At 44.1% G+C, this 24,652-nt stretch overlaps 2 protein-coding genes and 2 long non-coding RNA genes across 4 annotated transcripts in view; 1 reads left to right on the forward strand and 3 right to left on the reverse strand.

The window, feature by feature from the left end:
• Window positions 1–2,532: 2,532 nt before the first annotated feature.
• Window positions 2,533–3,382, reverse strand: LOC139024697 (uncharacterized). Its single transcript, XR_011476028.1, has 2 exons — window positions 3,071–3,382; window positions 2,533–2,921 (listed from the first exon to the last, which is right to left on the reverse strand). It is a non-coding gene; the product is annotated as an uncharacterized lncRNA (long non-coding RNA).
• A 4,487-nt stretch (window positions 3,383–7,869) lies between these two features.
• On the reverse strand, window positions 7,870–14,977 carry LOC112071992 (small ubiquitin-related modifier 1). The gene is made up of 5 exons (XM_024139399.2): window positions 12,032–14,977; window positions 8,991–9,065; window positions 8,737–8,814; window positions 8,396–8,467; window positions 7,870–7,958 (listed from the first exon to the last, which is right to left on the reverse strand). Exons 1-5 carry the CDS (start codon window positions 12,041–12,043, stop codon window positions 7,890–7,892), a joined length of 306 nt encoding a protein of 101 aa, XP_023995167.1. The 5' UTR covers window positions 12,044–14,977; the 3' UTR covers window positions 7,870–7,889.
• Window positions 14,978–16,268: 1,291 nt separating this feature from the next.
• LOC139024698 (uncharacterized) lies at window positions 16,269–16,978 on the forward strand. Its single transcript, XR_011476029.1, has 2 exons — window positions 16,269–16,416; window positions 16,587–16,978. It is a non-coding gene; the product is annotated as an uncharacterized lncRNA (long non-coding RNA).
• A 4,151-nt stretch (window positions 16,979–21,129) lies between these two features.
• The window catches only part of carf (calcium responsive transcription factor), a 30,476-nt gene continuing 26,953 nt past the window's right edge, over window positions 21,130–24,652 (reverse strand). The window contains exons 12-15 of the mRNA XM_070439594.1: window positions 24,275–24,357; window positions 24,079–24,191; window positions 23,523–23,865; window positions 21,130–21,767 (exon numbers count right to left, since the gene is read on the reverse strand). Coding sequence (XP_070295695.1) covers window positions 21,712–21,767; window positions 23,523–23,865; window positions 24,079–24,191; window positions 24,275–24,357 — 595 coding nt within the window. The 3' untranslated portion in view covers window positions 21,130–21,711. The remainder of the gene's footprint in view (window positions 21,768–23,522; window positions 23,866–24,078; window positions 24,192–24,274; window positions 24,358–24,652) is intronic.

Consider the following 24,652-nt stretch of genomic DNA (forward strand, 5'->3'; position numbering starts at 1 on the left):
CATGGACCTCAACTGCTGTTTAAAGTTTGCCCACAAGGAACTTCCCTAAAACAGGTCTTAAGCTCTCCCCTCGCATACCACTCAGAAAGCCCAGGCCCCTGTTTAGACAATAGCAGTATCCAGACCCCCAGTTGTGGGTTCTGTTGGACTACAACTGTCTGGACCTCTAAACAGGGCCTGTTCTGTTGGACTACAACTGTCTGGACCTCTAAACAGGGCCTGTTCTGTTGGATATATACAGTAGAGAGGTTATATACAGTAGAGAGGCTACATACAGACACCGGTTAGTCAGGCTGATTGAGGTAGTATGTACGTGTAGATATGGTTAAAGTGACTATGCATATATGATGAACAGAGAGTAGCAGCAGCGTAAAAAGAAGGGGTTGGCGGGAGGTGGGACACAATGCAGATAGCCCGGTTAGCCAATGTGTGGGGGCACTGGTTGGTCGGCCCAATTGAGGTAGTATGCACATGAATGTATAGTTAAAGTGACTATGCATATATGATAAACAGAGAGTAGCAGCAGCGTAAAAGAGGGGTTGGGGGGGGGACACAGAATGCAAATAGTCCAGGTAGCCATTTGACTACCTGTTCAGAAGTCTTATGGCTTGGGGGTAAAACCTGTTGAGAAAACTTTTGGTCCGAGACTTGGCACTCCGGTACCACTTGCCATGCGGTAGTAGAGAGAACAGTCTATGACTGGACTGGCTGTAGTCTGACAATTTTTAGGGCCTTCCTCTGACACCACCTGGTATAGAGGTCCTGGATATATATTAAATATATATATTTAATATATGGCTCATCAGGCTCAAGTAGCATCAGGTTTGAATTTTCATGCTGATCAAAGCTATATTCAAATCCAGACCTTTACTTGCTTTCCCTTATGAAATAATATTGCAGTCAGAGTGCAGGTTAACTGCAGTACAGTGCAGTGTAACTGTAGTTAAAGTGCAGTCTAAGTACTGTGTGCTGCAAATACTGAATCGATTTTTTTTTTTTTACTACAGTAATTTTTCAGTATAACAGTTATTCTGCAATTACTGCATCCAAAACACCACAGTGGACTACAGTTAAGGCACTTTTACTGCAATTTCAAAACTGCAATATTCGTTTTTTTTGTAAGGGTTATAATGCTTGTGAATGAGACTTTCGGTTTGCGGGAAATATCGTGTTACCCGGGGGGAAAAATGAATTTATCCTTAGAATGGAACATTTGTAAAACACAGAGGAAATATTCAACCCTAGCCAGTATGGAGAATTAAGTAAAACCACAAGTTCATTATTTAAGTGATAATGCCCGAGAAGCCGGTATTTGGAGGATATATTGGCACGGGTGTTTGTCGAGGGCCTGCAAACCGTGCCAATATATCCTCCAAACTCCAGCTTCCGAGGGCATTATCACTTTTATACAATGAATTACCAACATATTTAAATAATGTTAAAACATTATTGGCATTGTTGAATTCCGATTTTCATAATAGCAATCTGGGACCGATGGTTTGGTTAGCTGAACTAGCGAGTCTGTTCTGTTACCACGGCAACTACCGTCGCTATCTAGTCAACTTGCTATCTAAGTTACTTCAGTGGGATGTTGGAAAACATTTCTACTTGCAAAATGTGTTCAATTATAGCCATGGTATAAAAAGGGATACATCAACGAGGGGCTCTATGCGGTATCTGGACATAAAGCAACTCCTTGGAAGATCAGTTCCACTCCACTAGCGAGTCCTGGAACAAACCTTCCGCGTTGTTCATTATGTTCCAGAGAATTTATAGCCCCTCGTTGATCATCCCTTACATAATCAAACTGAAATAAACTTCAAAAAGCACTAATTGCTCAGCACTTCTACTTAGCAATATTAAGTAGCGGTATATATGTGTATATATGTTCTATGTGCACTACTTCTATGCTTCCCGTTCTTACGTTTTGTTTTTGCGTCTATTACTTCAAGTTTTGATCGTCTGCTTCAAAACAGCTGAAAATACTGTTTTTCTGGTTATGGAAAATATATTTCAAAGCTATTTAGTTGGTACAATGATTCTCTACACCCAAACTCGGTCCTCGGGATCCCAAGCTTGATGATTAGTTGATTATTTGAAATCAGCGGTGTAGCGCTACGGCAAAAACCAAAACGTACTTGGCGTCCCAAGTACCAAGTTTGGGAAACTCTACTTGCTTATTTTGTCACAAACTGAAATTAGACCATTAGAATTTCAGTAACCGGGAAATTAAGATTTCTCCATATTGCACATTTTAAAAGGCCTACAGGGAACGACAGTAGTCTTTTGACCATGCCAGACCACACTGTTTGTTTCTTTAGTTTGAATTAACAGAATTTGTTTAATTTGAGTTCTCCTTACATTTTTGTAACCAAAAGAACGACAAAAAATACATTGATTTGTCTGCGTCAAGACAAAACATTTCACTACTGCCCATTGTGGCTAAAGGATCAGGATGGAAATTGTATTGAGACAATTATATTGGACAATTATAGCCACTACAATGATATATAATCACGAGTCAGAGAGAAATATTTTAAAATACGTTTTTATTTAAAAAGAAATATCTTCCAACCTCAAACCTTTCCCGAGCAACTCCTCCTTTCCGGTGTCTTCACACCCAAATAACACCAAAATGGTGCTCTATTAACAAGGACTCTGGTCAAGAGTAACGCACTATAAAAGGAATAAGGTGCTATTCGGGATACGCACTGTGTGCATTGCATTCACTTCCATGGCTACTAAAATAATATAAAAATACATCTCTAAAGAGTGACTTAAATCAAAAGTGAATCTATGGCTCAACGCAGTGAATCATTGTCTGCACTTAATTAGGGTTCGGGTCAAAAGTAGTGCACTACATCAGAGAATAGGGTGCCATTTGGGGATGTACAATCCTTTACGGCTTGACCTCTGCTTTGCTTCAGCAGAGGAGAAGAGCAGATACTTAAAGCTATTCAGATACGATCATCCACGTAGAGCATACCCAAACCGATCATCCGCGTACAGCATACCCAAACCGATCATCCGCGTAGAGCATACCCAAACCGATCATCCGCGTAGAACATACCCAAACTGATCCGCGTACAGCATACCCAAACTGATCATCCGCGTAGAGCATACCCAAACTGATCAATCCGCGTAGAGCATACCAAACCGATCATCCGCGTAGAGCATTACCCAAACCGATCATCCCCGCGTAGAACATACCCAAACTGATCCGCGTACAGCATACCCAAACTGATCATCCGCGTAGAGCATACCCAAACTGATCATCCGCGTAGAGCATACCCAAACCGATCATCCGCGTAGAGCATACCCAAACCGATCATCCGCGTAGAACATACCCAAACTGATCCGCGTACAGCATACCCAAACTGATCATCCGGTAACATACAAACGTCATCCGGTAGAAGCATACCCAAACCGATCATCCGCGTAGAGCATACCCAAACGATCACCGCGTAGAGCATACCCAAACCGAATCATCCCGCGTAGAGCATACCCAACCATCATCCGCTAGGCATCCCAAACCGATTCATCCCGTAGGCATACCCAAACCGATCATCCCGTAGACATACCAAACCGATCATCCGCGTAGACATCCCAACCGATACGCGAGCATACCCAAACGATCATCCGCGTAGAGCATACCCAAAACCGATTCATCCGCGTAGAGCATACCCAAACCGATCATCCTGCGTAGAGCCATACCCAAACCGATCATCTCGGTAGAAGCATACCCAAACATGATCATCCTGAGCATACCCAAACATCATCCGAGTAGAGCATACCCAAACCGATCATCCGTGTAAGAGCATAACCCAAACCGATCATCACGTGTAGAGCATACCCAACACCTGGATAACAGTACCATATCTGTCCCTGTAGAGCATACCCAAAACCGATCACCGTGTAGAACATACCCAAACCGATCATCGCGTGACAATCCCACGATCATCCGTAGAGCATACCCAAACCGATCATCCGTCGTAGAGCATACCCAAACCGATCATCCTCGGTTAGAGCATACCCAACCGATCATCCTCGTAGAGCATACCCAAACCGATCATCGCTCGTAGAGCATACCCAAACCGATCATCCGCGTAGAAGCATACCCAAACCGATCATCCGCCGTAGCAGCATACCCAAACCGATCATCCGCGTAGAGCATACCCAAACGATCAGCCGCGTAGAGCATACCCAAAACCGATCATCCGTGTAGAGCATACCCAAACTGATCATCCGCGTAGAGCATACCCAAACTGATCATCCGTGATAGAGCATACCCAAACCGATCACCGTGTAGAGCATACCCAAACCGATCATCCGTGTAGAGCATACCCAAACGATCAATCCGTAGAGCATACCCAAACCGATCATCCGTGTAGAGCATACCCAAACCGATCATCCACGTAGAGCATACCCAAACTGATCATCCACGTTAGAGCATACCCAAACTGATCATCCGTGTAGAACAATACCCAAACTGATCATCCGCGTAGAACATACCCAAACTGATCATCCACATAGAGCATACCCAAACTGATCATCCACGTAGAGCATACCCAAACTGATCATCCACCATAGAACATACCCAAACCGATCATCCACGTAGAGCATACCCAAACCGATCATCCGCGTAGAGCATACCCAAAACCGTCATCCGTTGTAGAACATACCCAAACCGATCATCCGTGTAGAACATTACCAAACCGATCATCCGTGTAGAACATACCCAAACTGATCATACCGTGTAGAGCATACCCAAACCGATCATCCACGTAGAGCATACCCAAACTGATCACCACGTAGAGCATACCAAACTGATCATCGGTAGAACATACCCAAACTGATCATCCGTGTAGAACATACCCAAACTGATCATCCGTGTAGAGCATACCCAAACCGATCATCCGCGTAGAGCATACCCAACATGATCATCCACGTACAACATACCCAAACTGCATATCGTGGTTTCCCCTCCAAATAGACAACTAATAACATGAGATGCTGTGCAATAATACAAAAAAAAATAAAAAATTCTTACTCAAATAAAAATATATATAAAAAGACGTATACAAAATATACAAGAGGGTAACATTGAATGCACGATTTTCTTTTAGAAAATATGAACTGTGTACAATGCTAACGTTTGCTTACAAGGTTTGTCAGAATTAAGAAACTGCTCAGTATTTTGGCTGGGAACTCACAGCCTTTATCCTGTCATGAGTAAGTACAGTGGTGATGGGTTTTGTGGGATTGAAAGGTATGTTCAATATGTTTACCACCATGTAAATTGACCAGTCATTTTTTTTTACAAAACAGAACATGGATGAAAGGATGTAAGGCAATATCAAAATCATTTCTGAATAACAATGGAGTACCTTACTGTGATTGTTTTGAATTAAATATGGTCAGAAAGAAACAAAATAGCTTCGAGCAAATAGCAATTTCTCAAGCAAGAATTTTGCAAGGACTGTCTAGGAGTGTGGTCTGAGTGGGCGGAACCTAGCTGTTTATTGGCAGAGAGGTTCTGAGTGGGGCGGAACCTAGCTGTTATTGGCAAGAGGTCTGAGTGGGCGGAACCTAGCTGTTATTGGCAGAGAGGTTCTGAGTGGGCGGGAACCTAGCTGTTATTGGCAGAGAGGTCTGAGTGGGGGGAACCTAGCTGTTTATGGCAGAAGGTTCTGAGTGGGAGGAACCTAAGCTGTTATTGCAGACGAGGTCTGATGAGTGGGGCGGGAACCTAGCTGTTTATTGGCAGAGAGGTTCTGAGTGGGGAGGGAACCTAGCTGTTATTGGCAGGGAGGTTTGGAACTCTCATTTCAGGTCTATTAACTCATTTACTAGGCTAAAACTCCATCCCACCAAAACAGAAACAGGCTGGCATTTCAATCAGCTCTTACACTAAAAAGGCATTATCATTATTTTCAAAATATGAATCAAACCTCAGTGTGGAAATATATACAAAACAAAGGAATATCTAGTTTTTGACTGTACTGGGCCTTTAACGTAATCAATGTACAGTAATCAGTACTATAGAGTACTATACAGTTCAGATCAATGTACAGTAATCAGTACTACAGAGTACTATACAGTTCAGAGTACGAATGATGTACTATGGATTAGAAGCTCTCTTCAATCTGGAAAGTTTAAGAGATTCCGTGCTGGAAATGTAAAAGGAAGTCTCTCCGTTTGAACCGACGACACGGGCGGCGTTTACCGGGAATGAAGTCTCCGATAAAGCGTGAACGTTGTCTTTATAGTTCAAATCACGCTGTAAAGCTGAACTTGGACGATGCAGATTGAATAGAGCCATTTAGTAAGGTATTTTACAAGTTCTCTAACAGAAAGAGACGGGCAGTGAATGGGAACTTGGATGGTTATTAAATACCCCTGGTGTGTTACTTAAGACTGCGGGACAAGCGTATTGAATGAACCGAGGAGGAGACATTATTGACGTCGTATTACATACCCATCTGTAAAGTAACAACGCCTGGATAACACCGAGACATAACGTCAGGAAATAACAGTGGCATGCTAGCTACAGGTAACTGCCAAAAAACAAAACGCTTGAGTAAATATACAAAGTATATTGAAAGTAGATGCTTCCACACAGGTGTGGTTCCTGAGTTAATTAATCAATTAACATCCCATCATGCTTAGGGTCATGTAAAAAAAATAATCTGCGCATGGCCATTATTTTGGCTACCATGGCAATGCCCCTCACCATCCACAGGGCACGAGAGGTCACTGAATGGTTTGAGTATTAAGTATTAAAACGATAAAAACCCATATACCACGACCATCTCAGTCACCAGATCTCAAACCCAACTGAACACTTACGGGACATTCTGGAGCGGCGCCTGAGAAAACGTTTTCCACCCACCGTCAACAAAAAAAAACACCAAACGATGGAATTTCTAATGGAATCTCTCCAATAGAGTTCCAGACACTTGTAGAATCTATGTCGAGGAGCGTTGAAGCCGTTCTGGCTCGTGGTGCCCCCAACACACCCTATTAAGACACTATGTTAGTGTTTTCTTTACTTTGGCAGTTACCTGGATCTTCAATAAATGGTATGGATTTATAGCTAATAAAATATATACTGTCGAAAGCTATAAATGGGGACGGATGCCAATCAACCAAACTGAAGCTAGGGGGGGTCTGAAGAAAACATTGTGTATCTATCCAACCTAATGAGTCTTCTGGTGGACCACATGGCTGGATCATAGTAGCCTTGTTTCCGGCCGTAACCATAAAGCAGGAGGAGTGCTGATCTAGGATCAGGTCCCTCTTGTTCATGTAGTCAATGGGGGGGGCGACAGGTAGCCTAGTGGTTAGAGCATTGGGTCAGTAACCGGATCGAATCCTCGAGCTGACATGGTAAAATAAAAATCTGTCGTTCTGCCCCTGAACAAGACAGTTAACCCACTGTTCCCCAGTAGACCGTCATTGGAAATAAGAATTTGTTCTTAACTGACTTGCCTAGTTAAATAAAATAAAAAATAAAAAACTTAAAGGCAAAACTGATCCCCGATCAGCACTCCTACTCTGAAATACATTCAGACCCTGTTTGTGCTGTCTTTGCCAACTTCTACAGTCATCGTCACGCCTTCATGAGAGTTTTCAAAACAGCACACAACAGATACAGCCCAAGTGCCAGTCTGTTTGTGCCAACTTTTTGTCACGCAAGTTGGCAAAACAGCACACAACAGACCAGGGACCAGGTGACGATAAGAGAACAGGAGATGTATCAGAGTTATTCTTCTCCTCTCTGGCAGAGATCTCTACCACTGAGAGGAACACAAAGCCAAAACAAATCACTCAGTAATTGTACAAATATAAAATACAATATTATCATTAAAAAATTAAATCCAGGTAGACTAATTATTCCGAAGTCCTCCAGTCTGTTCCTGATAGACCTCGATGACGTCCTGGTCTTCCATCCCCAGCTACAAGAGAGAGGGAGGACAGAGACGTTAAGATGGGAGGCACAATGGCTGTGTTTACAAGGGCAGACCACTTCTGATCTTTTGCCCAATTATGAGTGAAAGAGCTGATGTGAATGCGCAAAATACCAATTAATGGATGGAAATAATCAGTATTGGGCAAATTTGGTGCAGATTTCACCCCACCCGGCTGTATTTCTGCCTGCTGGAACAGCAATAGATACACCAAGAACACATGAAATGACCCTGGGAATCGATAGAACATCACTCAGAGATGAACAACATTTATAAATGGGTGAATCTTTCCTTTAAACCAGAGGAGGATTGAGACCCAAACCACAAGGTCCTGCAAGGATATGGATCAGACAGAACGATGTGGCTACGGGTCAGACAGAACGACGTGGCTACGGGTCAGACAGAACGACAGAAAGCATAGCTACCTCTTTTGGAGTGTGGTTGTCTGAGATTCTTTGTCCCTCAAATAGAAACCGTAAGGTACTCATATGAACACCCTACAGAGAGGAGGAAAGGAACGCTGAGTGAACACACAGCGTGGGGTAAGGAACACACAGCGTCGGGTAAGGAACACATAGTGTGAGTCCCAAATGCTTCCCTATTCCCTAATAGTATCCCTATGGGCCCTGGTAAAAAGTAGTGCACTACATAGGGAATAGGGTGCCATTTGAGACACACTCAACAACAACAACAAAAAACAACTAGTTGCTCACCAAGAACGCCCAGAAAACCTTTAATGACATTGCGAATGAGATGTGATTATTACCTGTCTCTGGCTATAAGATTCCTTCAGCTTCTTCAGATGGGTGGTCATTTTCACTTTGAAGTGAATTTCACTGTTGTCCTGAGGTGGGAAAAGAATGAATAGATTCCAAGTTAAACGTTTCAAAATTGTGGGTCAACTGATATATATAAAAAAAATAAAAATAATAATTCACTATGATAAACCAACCTAGCTATGTAAACTAGCTACATATCACCAGCATCTTCAGTATAATTCTCCGACTCCAAACGTCTTACCTGACCGATCACTTTCAGTTTGATGTACTCTCCATCCTTCTGGTCTCCTCCACCCTGACTTGAAGGTTTCGTGTCCTTCAAGAGAGAAAGGACACGAAGCCGGGATTGTATTTTAACTCAACGTGTAACTGTTTTAGTTAGGTCTGCAGACGTTATCGCCCAATAGCTTTTGTTTCCATTTACTATAATGGACCAGGCCATAAATCCACAAATAAGTTGTGAGCTCTTTCCTATATAGGAAACATCATCACAGTATGTTGTTGACAGTTTGATAACATGATCTCTGGGCAAAGGAGCGTTATGGGGAAGGGAATTACAGATGACATCTGCCGTGCATAGCTAGCTAATTAGTCTCGTCTCCTTCTGTGCGCCTTCCTATTTACACACAGCAAGCCCCTCCCCTGCCCCAACCACCCCCCCCGCCACATCAAGCCCCTCCCCCTCTGCCACTTACAACAACAAAGTTGACATTTACATTTAAGTCATTTAGCAGACGCTCTTATCCAGAGCGACTTACACATTGGAAAGTTCATACATATTCATCCTGGTCCCCCCGTGGGAATTGAACCCACAACCCTGGCGTTGCAAGCGCCATGCTCTACCAACTGAGCCACACGGGACCCGTGAGAGCTCACACCTTCCTCTGACAACCGGTTTCAGGTCGCTATTTGCATTTGAGGTTTGGTCCGACAGAATAAGTCATACTGACACCGAAACACATTATTTTAATAGAGTGCACAGATACAGTACTTTAATGCCCAATATACCACGGCTAAGGGCTGTTCTTAAGCACAATGCTGAGTGCCTGGACACAGCCCTTAGCCGTGGTATATTGGCTATATACCACACCCCCTCGGCCTGCACGCTCTATTGGCTAACAAACCCCCAATGTGCTTTTTGCTTTTATAAACTGGTTACAAACATAATTACCGGTAGAACATAAAAAAAAAAAATTATGTTCTGTCATACCCACGGTATACGATCTCATTTACCACAGCTGTCAGCCAATCATCATTCAGGGCTGGAACCACCCAGTTTATAAAAGGGAATTATTAACCGAATGCCTGACAGCCGTGACATATTGGTATTTATTATTCCATTAGCTACACATCATCTTTCAGTTTCACATCTTAAAAACACTACAATACATTCAGAACAGATTGCACAACATATTTAGTGTGTTCCCTCAGGCCTCTACGACCACATATCTATAACACTAAATACATGTGTACGTGTGTGTATAGTCAGTATGTTATCATGTGTTTGTGTTGCTTCACAGTCCCTGCTGTAACATGAGGTGTGTTTTTATCTGTTTTTTTAAATCAAATTTTACTGTTGGCATGAATTACTTGATGTGGAATAGAGTTCCATGTAGTCATGGCTCTATGTAGTACTGTGCGCCTCCCATAGTCTGTTCTGGACTTGGGGACTGTGAAGAGACCTCTGGTGGCATGTCTTGTGGGGTACTCATGGGTGTCTGAGCTGTTTGCCAGGAGTTCAAACAGACAGCTTGGTGCATTCAACATGTCAATACCTCTCATAAATACAAGTAGTGATGAAGTCAATCTCTCCTACACTTTCAGCCAGGATAGATGGACATGCATATTATTAATGTTAACAGGCCAGCCGTGCTGCCCTGTTCTGGGCCAATTATGACTTTCCTAAGTCCCTCTTTGTGGCACCTGACCACACGACTGAACAGTAGCCCAGGTGCGACAACACTAGGGCCATATCAGACCGTATACCAAAGATATTACCCCAAAAAATTATTACGTTTTAATTAAGTTTGTAACCAGTTTATAATTGCAATAAGGCACCTCGGGCGGTTGTGGTATATGGCCAATATACCGCGGCTAAGGGCTGTGTCCAGGCACATTGTGCTTCTGAACAGCCCTTAGCTAGCCGTGGTATATTGGCCATATACCACACCCTCCCGTTCCTTATTGCTTAAGTATCTGCATGCTGTTGGCTAGGGGGCACATGTATAGCTTTACTCTGGCATATGGGATTATGGACAATAGAGCGATATTATTTTACATTTTTCAAAATGGCAGCCATGCATCGATGATCATGTCACCAGAATAATACCCTCAATATTTATTGGAAAGAAGCCAACTCATCACTTTTCACCACCCCTTGAAGTTCATCATAATTTATTTAATCTGTAGCCTAATCTGTAACTACTACATAATTTATTTAATCTGTAGCCTAATCTGTAACTACTACATCATTTATTTAATCTGTAGCCTAATCTGTAACTACTACATCATTTATTTAATCTGTAGCCTAATCTGTAACTACTACATCATTTATTTAATCTGTAGCCTAATCTGTAACTACTACATCATTTATTTAATCTGTAGCTTAATCTGTAACTACACGTTTACCGATCCACACAACATGTCTCGTGACTCCAAGTTTACTTAGATATGACGGTCGTGTCAATATTTGCGCATAAAAGCGTTTCCACCGACATTTCTCGCATAATTCATTTTACCGATAAAAAAAGATCTAATCTTTTTTAACATATTTTGTTTGTGTCGACATTTGGAAAGTTTACCGGGGGAAAAAATAGTTTCCATCAGGCCTGTCATGACTTTTTTATCCGACATGCAGTTCACTCTCGCATAAAAAAGGTTGGATGGAAACCTGGTGATGTAACGATACGCATACTAGTTAGTTAGCGACGTCTCCTAACAATGGACCCGTTTCCCTCTGAAAACTCTTCACTTCAGCCGAAACATATAGATAGTTGGCTATCTATGTCCTCTAGTTGAAAACTAACTTGTCTGGCTAGCTAAAATGACAACAACTATATGAGCCCACTGCTCTAACTACCTAGTTAAGTTAGCTACTATTGAACTAGCTAGATAACCTAGCAGCTATGCATTTGTTTGCAGCTAACGTTAGCTGCTAACACGACAGCTACCATTGTGGTTAAACATTGCTAAGCGGTCTGTGCGAACTGGTATAAGTTTTGTGACTCACTCGTGGTGTAACTGTTTGGTTGGTAACTGGTATAGGTTATAGTTATCACTTACTGTATCTGACATGTTGTTCTCTGTAAATTAGCTGGGGCAGTGTAGAAACCCGTGTTGTTGACAACCTCCTCGCGTTTCTTCGACAAACCCTCGCCTCCCAGAACGGTAGCTCCGCGACGTCATCAGGAAGAGGAGGATCTCCCGGAAGAGGCTATACGGACACGCCTGGTGTCCAAATTGAAGACGTTTTGTCGCGCTGCGAGAGTCGAGTGGAGATGAACGGATTCAGTTCAGTCAGTCCTGATGGGGGAGAGGTTATATAGACACACTACCTTGTAGTGGTGCGCAGGTCAGCTGTTTGTTCACCCGGACCCGACCACACAATTGCTAATAACCCATCAGTAACTGTCCGACTATAGCCTATGTGATAAAGTGAAAATCTGAGACCTACGCCGCTAATATAAAAAAGGACCCGTAGCCTACAGTCGGAGACGGCTTAACGATTTTTAACAGAGGGGTGCAGACATAGTTTTTCCTGATTTAGATATGTTTCTGCTATTTGTTAGTCAACTTGTCTGTAAAAGCCTTTCTACATGGATGCTGGCCCATGTTGACTCCAATGGCTCCTCTGGAGGAAACGCACACCTGTTCAGCCGAGGTGTTTTCAGAACACTTGAAAAAGAAGAGGAGAGCCACGAGGAGCTCAGATGCAATAATTTAATAACCTAATAACTCTTTAATACTGTGTGTTTCCCAGCCTCTGTTCTGGACCTGGGGACTGTGAAGAGACCTCTGGTTGAATGTCTTGTGTTGTAACGATGAGTGTCCGAACTGTGCCAACTGCTTGAACAGACAGTTAGGTACCATCAACACATCACCAGACCAATAGTCCTCTCTCCTCAACAGGAGAGATTGACATGCATGTTCTTGACATTCACCCTCCGTTTACATCTAAGGGCGATACGTGCTGCTTTGTTCTGGACCAACTGCAATTCACCTATGTCCTTCTTTGCCACACATGACAACACAGCTGGGCAGCAGTAGTCCAGGTGCGACAAAACTGGACCTGTCTGGTAAGGACCTGTCTGGTCGACTGAGATGTCAAGAAGGCAAAGCAACGCCCTATCATGGACAGACCTCTTCCCATTTGAACAACCATTGAGTCTATATGTTTTGACCATGACAGCTTGCTATCTAGGGTTACACCCAGCAGTTTAGTCTTCTCCACTTGCTCAATAGCCACATTATTCAATAATAGTTCAGCGTCGGGCGAGTGATTTGTTCCAAAAATTATGATTTAACCTGCTGCCCTGCGGTAAACCACACTCAACTGGATTTGCATTAAAAGAGGCTTCCATTAACGAAAACCCTCTGTGTTCTAATAGGTACTGTCACGCCCTGGCCTTAGTTATCTTTGTTTTCTGTATTATTTTAGTTAGGTCAGGGTGTGACATGGGGAATGTATGTGTTTTTGTATTGTCTAGGGGTTTGTRTGTTTMATGGGGCAGTGTCRTGTATAGGTGTTTGTAGGTCTATGGCTGCCTAGATTGGTTCTCAATTAGAGGCAGCTGTTGTTCATTTGTCTCTGATTGAGAGCTATATTTAGGCAGCCATAGTCATTGGGTATTTCGTGGGTAATTGTCTATGTTGAACGTTAGTAGCTTGTGTGTGCACTTTCGTTTATAGCTTCACGGTTGTTTATTGTTTTGTTAGTTTTGTAAGAGTGTTTCGTTTCGTGTTACGTCTTCGTAAAATAAAAGGAAGATGTATTTCTCTCACGCTGCGCCTTGGTCCACTCATTCACGTAAAGACGATCGTGACAGATACAGTTGAAGTCAGAAGTTTACATACACCATAGCCAAATATATTTAAACTCAGTTTTTCACAATTCCTGACATTTAATCCGAGTAAAATATCCATGTCTCACGTCTGTTAGCATCACCACTTTATTTTAAGAATGTGAAATGTCAGAATAATAGTAGAGAGCATGATTTATTTCAGCTCTTAATTCTTTCATCACATTCCCAGTGGGTCAGAAGTTTACATACACTCAATTAGTATTTGGTAGCATTGCCTTTAAATTGTTTAACTTGGGTCAAACGTTTCGGGTAGCCTTCCACAATAAGTTGGGTGAATTTTGGCCTATTCCTCCTGACAGAGCTGGTGTAACTGAGTCAGGTTTGTAGGCCTCCTTGCTCGCACCCACTTTTTCAGTTCTGCCCACAAATCTTCTATAGGATTGAGGTCAGGGCTTTGTGATGGCCACTCCAATACCTTGACTTTGTTGTCCTTAAGCCATTTTGCCACAACTTTGGAAGTATGCTTGGGGTCTGGGGTCACCAGTCCCTCCTGCAGCAAAGCACCCCCACAACATGATGCTGCCACCCCCGTGCTTCACGGTTGGGATGGTGTTCTTCGGCTTGCCCTCCCCCTTTTTCCTCCAAAGATAACGATGGTCATTATGGCCAAACAGTTCTATTTTTGTTTCATCAGACCAGAGGACATTTATCTAAAAAGTACAATCTTTGTCCCCGTGTGCAGTTGTAAACTGTAGTCTGGCTTTTTTATGGCGGTTTTGGAGCTGTGGCTTCTTCCTTGCTGAGCGGCCTTTCAGGTTATGTCGCTATAGGACTCGTTTAACTGTGGATATAGATACTTTTGTACCTGTTTCCTCCAGCATCTTCACAAGGTCTTTTGCTATTGTTCTGGGTTTGATTTGCACTTTTCGCACCAAAGTATGTTCATCTCTAGGAGACAGAACGCRTCTCCTTCCTGAGCGGTATGACGGCTGCGTGATCCCATGGTGTTTATACTTGCGTACTATTGTTTGTACCGATGAACGTGGTACCTTCAAGGATGAACCAGACTTGTGGAGGTCTACAAAAAGAATTCGAAGGTCTTGGCTGATTTCTTTTGATTTTCCCATGATGTCAAGCAAAGAGGCACTGAGTTTGAAGGTAGGCCTTGAAATACATCCACAGGTACACCTCCAATTGACTCAGATGATGTCAATTAGCCTATCAGAAACTTCTAATGCCATGACATAATTTTCTGGAATTTTCAAATCTGTTTAAAGGCACAGTCAACTTAGTGTATGTAAACTTCTGACCCACTGGAATTGTGATACAGTGAATTATAAGTGAAATAATCTGTCTGTAAACAATTGTTGGAAAAATTACTTGTGTCATGCACAAAGTATATGTCCTAACCGACTTGCCAAAACTATAGTTTGTTAACAAGAAATTTGTGGAGTGGTTGAAAAACAAGTTTTAATGACTCCAACCTAAGTGTATGTAAACTTCCGACTTCAACTGTAGGTAACTCTGTGTATCCAGGATATTGCAGTGATCTGTATCCAGGATAATGATAACACACTGCTGTGATCTGTATCCAGGATAATGATAACACACTGCAGTGATCTGTATCCAGGATAATGATAACACACTGCAGTGATCTGTATCCAGGATAATGATAACACACGGCAGTGATCTGTATCCAGGATCTGTGCCATTGTCTAGAAGTTTGTGTCTGAGAAGCTCTTCACGCCTGGAGGCGTGATTTTGGCAGACTTCTTGATACAGAGCTTGATGCCTGCAGGAGTCACTGTGAACTTTCCTCCATTCCTGAACCACGGTAGGTTCACAGAGAGTGAGATACATCTCATCATCCATGTTGAGAGGGCAAATCCTCGACTAAACGATTTCAAAATCCTGAGATTCATGCCACCTTATCTGCGTTGTTATAGTAATGTGCTGGGGCAGACTTTCTGTGCTTGTAAACCTCAAAGACCCACTCAGCAGAGAAGTAGCTGTTGATTGGGAAACCGGAAAGATCCAGACTGTTGATTGGGAAACCGGAAAGATCCAGACTGTTGATTGGGAAACCGGAAAGATCCAGACCGGTTGATTGGGGAAAAACCCGGAAAAGATCCAGACTGTTGATTGGGAAACCGGAAAGATCCAGACTGTTGATTGGAAACCGGAAAGATCCAGACTGTTGATTGGGAAACCGGAAAGATCAAGACTGTTGATTGGGAAACCGGAAAGATCCAGACTGTTGATTGGGAAAACGGAAAGATCCAGACCTCCACCGTGACAGAAGAGGTGGATCCAGACTCATCCACCATGACAGATAGGGAGGATCCAGACTCATCCACCATGAAGAAGAGGAGGATCCAGACTCATCCACCGTGACAGAAGAGGAGGATCCAGACTCATCCACCGTGACAGAAGAGGAGGATCCAGAACTCATCCACATGACAGAAGAGGAAGGATCCAGATCTCCACGTGACCAGAAGAGGAGGATCCAGACTCATCCACCGTGACAGAAGAGGAGGATCCAGACTCATCCACCGTGACAGAAGAGGAGGATCCAGACTGTTGATTGGGAAACAAGAACAAACAATGAGGATGGGTGTTGAGGGACCACTTGTCACATTGTCCAAGGTGGGTTTGTGTTATGATAAACAATGCATTTTCTGTCCAGATAAAGATGGTGATACAGCATTGACAAAGACCTACCACTGACCAAATGTATATGCTTTCTGTCCAGATAAAGATGGTGATACAGCATTGACAAAGACCCACCACTGACCAAATGTCTCTTTGTTTTCCAGTCCAACAGGAGTGTGTCCCTCGGGCCATCCGGTGCATGGACATCCTGTTCCAGTGTGATCCGAACGCGAGCGTCCAGTTTTGGAGACTACAGGAGATGGAGCCTGTGGCCAGACAGGTCAGTTGTCACGCCCTGATCGGTTTCACCTGTCTTTGTGATTATCTCCACCCACTTCCAGGTGTCACCAGTTTTCCTCATCCGTCCCTCTGTATTTATTCCTGTGTTCCCTGTTTGTTGCCACTTCGTCTTGTCATGTCAACCAGCGTGTTTTTCCATGCTGCTGCTGTTTCTTATCTCTCTTTTGCTAGTCCTCCCTGTTGACCTTCAGCCTGCCTTGACTCTGAACCCGCCTGCCTGACCATACTGCCTGCCCTGACCTTCAGCCTGCCTGACCATACTGCCTGCCCTGACCTTCAGCCTGCCTGACCATACTGCCTGCCCTGACCTTCAGCCTGCCTTGACTCTGTACTCGCCTGCCTGACCATACTTACTGCCTGCCCTGACCTTCAGCCTGCCTGCCACTCTGTACCTCCTGGACTCTGACCTTGTTAATGATCTTTTGCCTGTCCATGCCCATTCTCTTGCCTGCCCCTTGGATTATAATAAATATCAGAGACTCGAACCATCTGCCTCCCGTGTCTGCATCTGGGTCTCGCCCTATATATCAGTAACTCATCAAATGTGATATTGTGTTCAACAATGAATTTGAAGATAATCTGCGCAGTATGTTTGTGTATAGTTCTTATTACTTAAGATTGATACAAATTAAAATTGTAAAACATGAAAAAATTATTTTTTAGAGAAAACTATACTAAATATAATCACGTCACCAAATAACTGATTAAAACACACTGTTTTGCAATGAATGTCTACAGTAGCCTCAGCAGCACCATGGTGTAGCCGGAGGACAGCTAGCTTCTGTCCTCCTCTGAGTACATTGACTTCAATACAAAACCTAGGAGGCTCATGGTTCTCACCCTCTTCCATAGATTTACACAGTAATTCTGTCAACTTCCGGAGGATGTCCTCCAACCTATCAGAGCTCTTGCAGCATGAACTGACATGTTGTCCACCCAATCAAAGGATAAGAAAATGAATCTAGTACTGAAAGCCTAAACTACAGCTAGCTAGCACTGCAGTGCATAAAATGTGGTGAGCAGTTGACTCAGAGAGACAATAATTGAACAGTTTTGAACAAATGATTTCTTCCAAAATGAAAGAGAAGCGAGAGAGAGAGAGATTTAGTCATTTTTTCTCTCCCAGTTTCACTTAATTAGCTAGCAAATGCAGCTAGCTAGTTTAGCCTACTCAAACACCCTGCTTAAACAGAGGGATGCTATGTTAGCTAGCTGGCTGTGACTATCCAACACAACACTGGAACTCTTCCAAGCCAAGGTAAGCTTTTGGTATTACTAATTTATTGCCCCCGGAGCCCGCCGGTGTAACTGCTTACTGACTGTACACTGTAACGTTACTGCATGATTGTAGCGGGTTTACTAACGCGTTAGTTCTATTAGCTATGCTGACTATGATATTACTTCAGCTAATATGGAGTAGTCTTCGTCCGGGTTACACGTCCTCCACTGACTGCACCTCGTTGGGCACGGCTGGCTTCCTCCACTCGCATTCCACATTCGTAAGGCCAATATTGTGAACCGCCAAAGTAGGCTGCATGGCTCCACTGATGAGCTCCATGGTGGCATTCACATGTGGTAGAGAGAATCCCCTGCCAACAGGAAGTGGTCACCTATAGAGACCTGCCAACAGGAAGTGGTCACCTATAGAGACCTGCCAACAGGAAGTGGTCACCTATAGAGACCTGCCCACAGAAGTGCGTTCACACTATAGAGACCTGCCAACAGGAAGTGGTCACCGATAGAGGACCTGCCTAACAGGAAGGGATCACCTATAGAGACCTGCCAACAGGAAGTGGTCACCGATAGAGCGCCTGCCAACAGGAAGTGGTCACCGATAGAGGCCTTGCCAACAGGAAGTGGTCACCGATAGAGGCCTGCCAACAGGAAGTGGTCACCGATAGAGGCCTGCCAACAGGAAGTGGTCACCGATAGAGGCCTGCCAACAGGATGGAGGCTAAGAGCTACATGCCTTTCAATGCAAGACTTTGAACCTTTGAAATACATTTGTTGTAAGAAATGTGCTATATAAATAAAGTTTGATTTGATTGATGACATTACAGCTGTAGAATATTTAATAAACTGCAGGGCAGCTTTTCCATATAGTTTTTAAGTGATTACTTGGGATTTCATCACTTGACATCATACAGTGGGGAAGGATCCTATAAGTCAAGACAGTGTGAATCCATGTACCACTCTGAATAAATAAATACCGTGCCTTTGAAGATGTGTCTCTGATCATGAAACTACAATACAGGCTGGATGTCTAAACCAAGTCAGTTCTGAATGTCAATAGATGTTTACATTCATTCTCATCAATGACAACATTCTAGAACGGAGTTGTCACTCATCGAAGTCTGGTATCCGTGGTAATCTGGTTCATCATTATATAATAGATTAGGTGTCTCTTTCCTTGTAGAATGTTGAACAGCTGTATAGAACACATTATATTGTTAAGATGCTCAAACTTAACTTAATAGCGATACTCACCGACGATGAACGTTATCCCTCATGCTGGCCCAGACCTAACCGCTAGGTTGTCCCTCACTATAGCTGCACACCTCCACATGGCCAGACTTCTAGTAGTCTTCTCTACATGGCCAGACTGATAGTGGTCTTCTCTACATGGCCAGACTGATAGTGGTCTTCTCTACATGGCCAGACTGATAGCGGTCTTCTCTACATGGCCAGACTGATAGCGGTCTTCTCCACAAGGCCAGACTTCTAGTGGTCTTCTCTACATGGCCAGACTGATAGTGGTCTTCTCTACATGGCCAGACTGATAGTGGTCTTCTCTACATGGCCAGACTGATAGTGGTCTTCTCTACATGGCCAGACTTCTAGTGGTCTTCTCTACATGGCCAGACTGATAGTGGTCTTCTCCACATGACCAGACTTCTAGTGGTCTTCTGCACATGGCCAGACTTACAGTGGTCTTCGCCCCTTTTAATGCTCTTGTAACCGATGTGAAATGGCTAGCTAGTTAGCGGTGGTGCGAGCTAGCAGCCTTTCAGTCGGTGACGTCACTTGCTCTGAAACCTAGAAGTAGTGGTTCCCCTTGCTTTGCAAGGGCCGCGGCTTTTGTGGAGCGATGGGTAACGATGCTTAGTGGGTGACTGTTGTTGATGTGTGCAGAAGGTCCCTGGTTCGCGCCCGGGTCGGGGCGACGGTCTAAAGTTAAACTGTTACACTCTTTTGCTTGTCCTTGAAAAATACCACGAGTTCTGAAATAGACACCAGAATCGACATTCTGTATAAACAATTACCTAGGCTAAGCACTTGGTGACACCTTAATTAGGGAGGACGGGCTTGTGCTAATGGCTAGAGCAGAATCAGTGGAATATTGTCAAATACATCAAACACATAGTTTGATGTAATTCCATCGACTCCATTCCAGCCATTATTATGAGCCGTCCTCCCATTCCTCTAAGGCGAAGTAATACAACATAATTTTTGTTTCTACTGCTCTGCTAACTAGCTAGCTAAAGTGTAGTTAGTGGCTAGCTAAGACAGAGAAAGGAGATGGAAGAGGTTCAACGCTTTATTCAATAAATTCAATACAGCACATGGATTCATCACGGCTCACTGATCACGGACGGTAGCTGACCGTATCGGCTAGAGATTAATTAGTAGTCTTGCTGAAGTCTTCTCTTTTGCTAATTAGCTATTCAATTTCGTTGAGGTGAATATACGCCTATCCTACTCGAAATATAATCAAGTGTTTGTTGGGACAAATTGGAGCTGGTGATAAATACTACAAGTTACTTTAATAGTTGTAATAACTAGCGCCATGCTACGGTTGTTGCCAGCATAAACTAGCGGGGAAGGGCTCTCAGGACAACGGACTGAACCGACTCTATTCGTCATCCATCTGGGCACCAGGCGTGTCCGTCTAACCAGCCTCTTACGGATCTCCAGTTTCCACTCGACACCACAGCCACAATGTCAACATGGGCTAAATCGTGCAGGAATTCGTTGTTTCTTTCTGGTCTTAATGTTAGTTTAAGGTTAGGCATAAGGTTAGCAGTGTGGTTAAGGTTATCTTTAAAAATGCATTTGAAGAAGAGAAATTGTAGAAATTGGCAGGGTGTATGACTTTGGCAACTAGTGAGGACCCGGTCACGTTCACGCAACGCATGCTGGGTAAATCATTTGTAGCTGGTGGGTTCTGTTCATATACCTCAAGTGGTGGATTTTCAGTCTTGTGGAATATACCCAAAATAGTGTTCCATTTTTACCTTTTTATTTATTTTATGGGATTAAATTCAAATCTGACTACTGTCCTTCTGATTGAATCTTAATTGTTGTGACAAAGTCCCACTAGAATGGATGGATCTTTATTGGCAAATTAATAGAACAGTCCGTAAACCACTTAAAACAATTGAATTAAGGAATAAATTAAGGAATAAATTAATTTAAACAAATAAAATAAACCTTTATTGATGTACATGATCATCTCAGAAGACGATGCAACAGGTTTAGAAATACTATTAAAAATACATTTCCTATGCACTAATATATACACGATATCTTGTTACTACATCCAGGGTTCTCGTAGTTGTCATTTTTTATTTTTTTAAATCTGTAATTATACAATATTCGTTGGATTCCATGATTTTAAAGCGATAGCAAACAAGTTCCTCATGATGATATCAAAACGCACAACAAGGAGAAAACACTGGATAAATTGCACTTTCAGTGAATTGTACAATAAACATGACCGTCCTGAGGTAAAACCAACAGCTCTTACAATAAGTATATGGTAAAGATGGGATACACCCCTGTGAGGGCTGAAGTACACCCCTGTGAGGGCTGGAGTACACCCCTGTGAGGGCTGAAGTACACCCCTGTGAGGGCTGAAGTACACCCCTGTGAGGGCTGAAGTACACCCCTGTGAGGGCTGAAGTACATCCCCTGTGAGGAATGAGATACACTCCTGTGATGGCTGGAGTACAACCCTGGAGTACGGTACACCCGCTGCAGGGCCTGGTGTCAATCTACAGGGTTGACAGTGTCCTCCTCCTTGACCTCATCTGGACTGTTCAGAGCTGAGGAATAGAACACAGCAAACAGAAAGAGAAAAAACAGTCAGTATATCTTATTTTTAATAAAGTCTGTGATCTGTAGTGTTCCAGTCACCATGGCTACCTACTCCTGAGACTCTCAGTCTGTGATCTGTAGTGTTCCAGTCACCATGGCTACCTACTCCTGAGACTCTCAGCCTGTGATCTGTAGTGTTCCAGTCACCATGGCTACCTACTCCTGAGACTCTCAGTCTGTGATCTGTAGTGTTCCAGTCACCATGGCTACCTACTCCTGAGACTCTCAGTCTGTGATCTGTAGTGTTCCAGTCACCATGGCTACCTACTCCTAGACTCTCAGTCTGTGATCTTGTAGTGTTCCAGTCACCATGGCTACTACTCCTGAGACTCTCAGCCTGTGATCTGTAGTGTTCCAGTCACCATGGCTACCTACTCCTGAGACTCTCAGCCTGTGATCTGTAGTGTTCCAGTCACCATGGCTACCTACTCCTGAGGACTCTCAGCCGGTGATCTGTAGTGTTCCGTCACCATGGCTACCTATCCTGAGACTCTCAGCCTGTGATCTGTAGTGTTCCAGTCACCATGGCTACTCTACTCCTGAGACTCTCAGTCTGTGATCTGTAGTGTTCAGTCACCATGGCTACCTACTCCTGAGACTCTCAAGCCTGTGATCTGTAGTGTTCCAGTCACCATGGCTACTTACTCCTGAGACTCTCAGCCGTGATCTGTAGTGTTCCAGTCACCCATGGCTACCTACTCCTGAGACTCTCCAGCCTGTGATCTGTAGTGTTCCAGTCACCATGGCTACCTACTCCTGAGACTCTCAGCCTGTGATCTGTAGTGTTCCAGTCACCATGGCTACCTACTCCTGAGACTCTCAGCCGGGTGATCTTGTAGTGTTCCAGTCACCATGGCAACCTACTTCCTGAGACTCTCCAGCTGTGATCTGTAGTGTCCAGTCACCATGGCATACCTATCCTGGACTCTCAGCCGTGATCCTGTAGTGTTCCGTCACCATGTGCTACCTACTCCTGAGACTCTCAGTCCTTGACTGTAGTGTTCCAGTCACCATGGCTACCTACTCCTGAGACTCTCAGCTGTGATCTGTAGTGTTCCAGTCACCATGGCAACCTACTCCTGAGACTCTCAGCCTGTGATCTGTAGTGTTCCAGTCACCATGGCTACCTACTCCTGAGACTCTCAGCCTGTGATCTGTAGTGTTCCAGTCACCATGGCTACCTACTCCTGAGACTCTCAGCCGGTGATCTGTAGTGTTCCAGTCACCATGGCTACCTACTCCTGAGACTCTCAGCCGGTGATCTGTAGTGTTCCAGTCACCATGGCTACCCTACTCCTGAGACTCTCAGTCTGTGATCTGTAAGTGTTTCCAGTCACATGGCTACCTACTCCTGAGACTCTCAGCCGGTGATCTGTAGTGTTCCAGTCACCATGGCTACCTACTCCTGAGACTCTCAGCCTCTGTGATCTGTAAGTGTTCCAGTCACATGGCTACCTACTCCTGAGGACTCCTCAGCCGTGATCTGTAGTGTTCCAGTCACCATGGCTACTACTGCCTGTGACTTTGCCCTGAGACTCTCTGTATCCCAAATGGAATCCCACTCCCTATATAGTGCAATACTTTCGATCAGGACTCTCATCAATAGTAGTGCACTATATAGGGAATAGGGTGCCATTTGGGATGCAGGGGACACACCACAGGAAGTGTACAGCAGTAATATCTCAGGTCAACTCCTGACTCACCAATATTAGCAGGAGCCACTATCTGGAAAGGGATGGTTTGTCCGTCCTCCAACAGTATATGGTGTGTCCCCACGCTCTCGTCCCCTAGAGATGACACGCTGACCACCTGGCCGTCCCCTAACGATGACAACATGACCACCTGACCCACGCTCAGAACCACTGAGGTGTCAGCTAGGGTCATAGCTTCCCCCAGAGAGGGGCTGGACTGGAGGAACTGTGTGGGGCTGACCAGGAGGGGCTGTGGGGGTGAGGGGCTCGGCAGATCCAGGAAGTCTGTAGTGACTGTAGATGACTGAGACAGACCTCCGTCAAAAGAACACAGGTCTGGTTGGACCTGGATACCCTGGAAATTAAACAAGACAGGTGGTTTGCCGAGTGCCTAAGAAAAAAACACATGCATATAATTCTGTCTGATTCGATTCGATTGGATAGGAATTCATCCGTGTGTAAGATATATGCAGAACGTCAGACAGTAGTCCTCACCTCAATCAATCAAGTTTAGAAAAACTCCCTAGAAAGGCCAAAACCTAGGAAGAAACCTAGAGAGGAACCTCACCTGTAGCTGGGCAAAGATCTTGGGTTGCAGGGAGGTGAGAGAGCTGAAGAGCTGTACGGCCTCAGGAGACAACGTGTCCGTCCCCTCCAACACTCCTACTCTCTGGAAGGCACCTGGACAGAAACACAGAACGAGTAATGATAACGATTGGAGCCGGTCTTTCATGGTGACTAGAGGTGACCTGTAATGTTCCTACCTTCGGCAGGGGCTGGCGTGAGGGTCAGAGTCACAGTCTCAGTCATTGGGTCCACTTCAGTCCACTGGAGGTGAAACATCAGACATCAGACATGGAGAAAAACAAGTTGTAACTGAAAGAGCTGGGAACAAGGTCTCCCTAGTTACCTGTTATATCAGTGGTGACCCCCCCCAGCCTGCTGGAAGGTCTCCCTAGTTACCTGTTATATCATGGTGACCCCACCCCAGCCTGCTGGAGGTCTCCCTAGTTACCTGTTATATCAGTGGTGACCCCCCCCCAGCCTGCTGGAAGGTCTCCTAGTTACCTGTTATATCAGTGGTGACCCCCCCCCAGCCTGCTGGAGGTCTCCCTAGTTACCTGTGTTATATCAGTGGTGAC

This window comes from Salvelinus sp. IW2-2015, unplaced genomic scaffold, assembly GCF_002910315.2.
Source record: "Salvelinus sp. IW2-2015 unplaced genomic scaffold, ASM291031v2 Un_scaffold1795, whole genome shotgun sequence".
Lineage (NCBI taxonomy): Eukaryota > Metazoa > Chordata > Actinopteri > Salmoniformes > Salmonidae > Salvelinus > Salvelinus sp. IW2-2015.

What these genes read in the sequence shown, in the direction of transcription:
- LOC112071992 (XM_024139399.2), bottom strand. An exon ending in AACTGAAAGTGATCGGTCAG is followed by an intron (nt 8,815 to 8,990) that starts GTAAGACGTTTG and finishes TTCCCACCTCAG; the next exon opens with GACAACAGTGAAATTCACTT. An exon ending in AATCTTATAGCCAGAGACAG is followed by an intron (nt 8,468 to 8,736) that starts GTAATAATCACA and finishes TCCTCTCTGTAG; the next exon opens with GGTGTTCATATGAGTACCTT.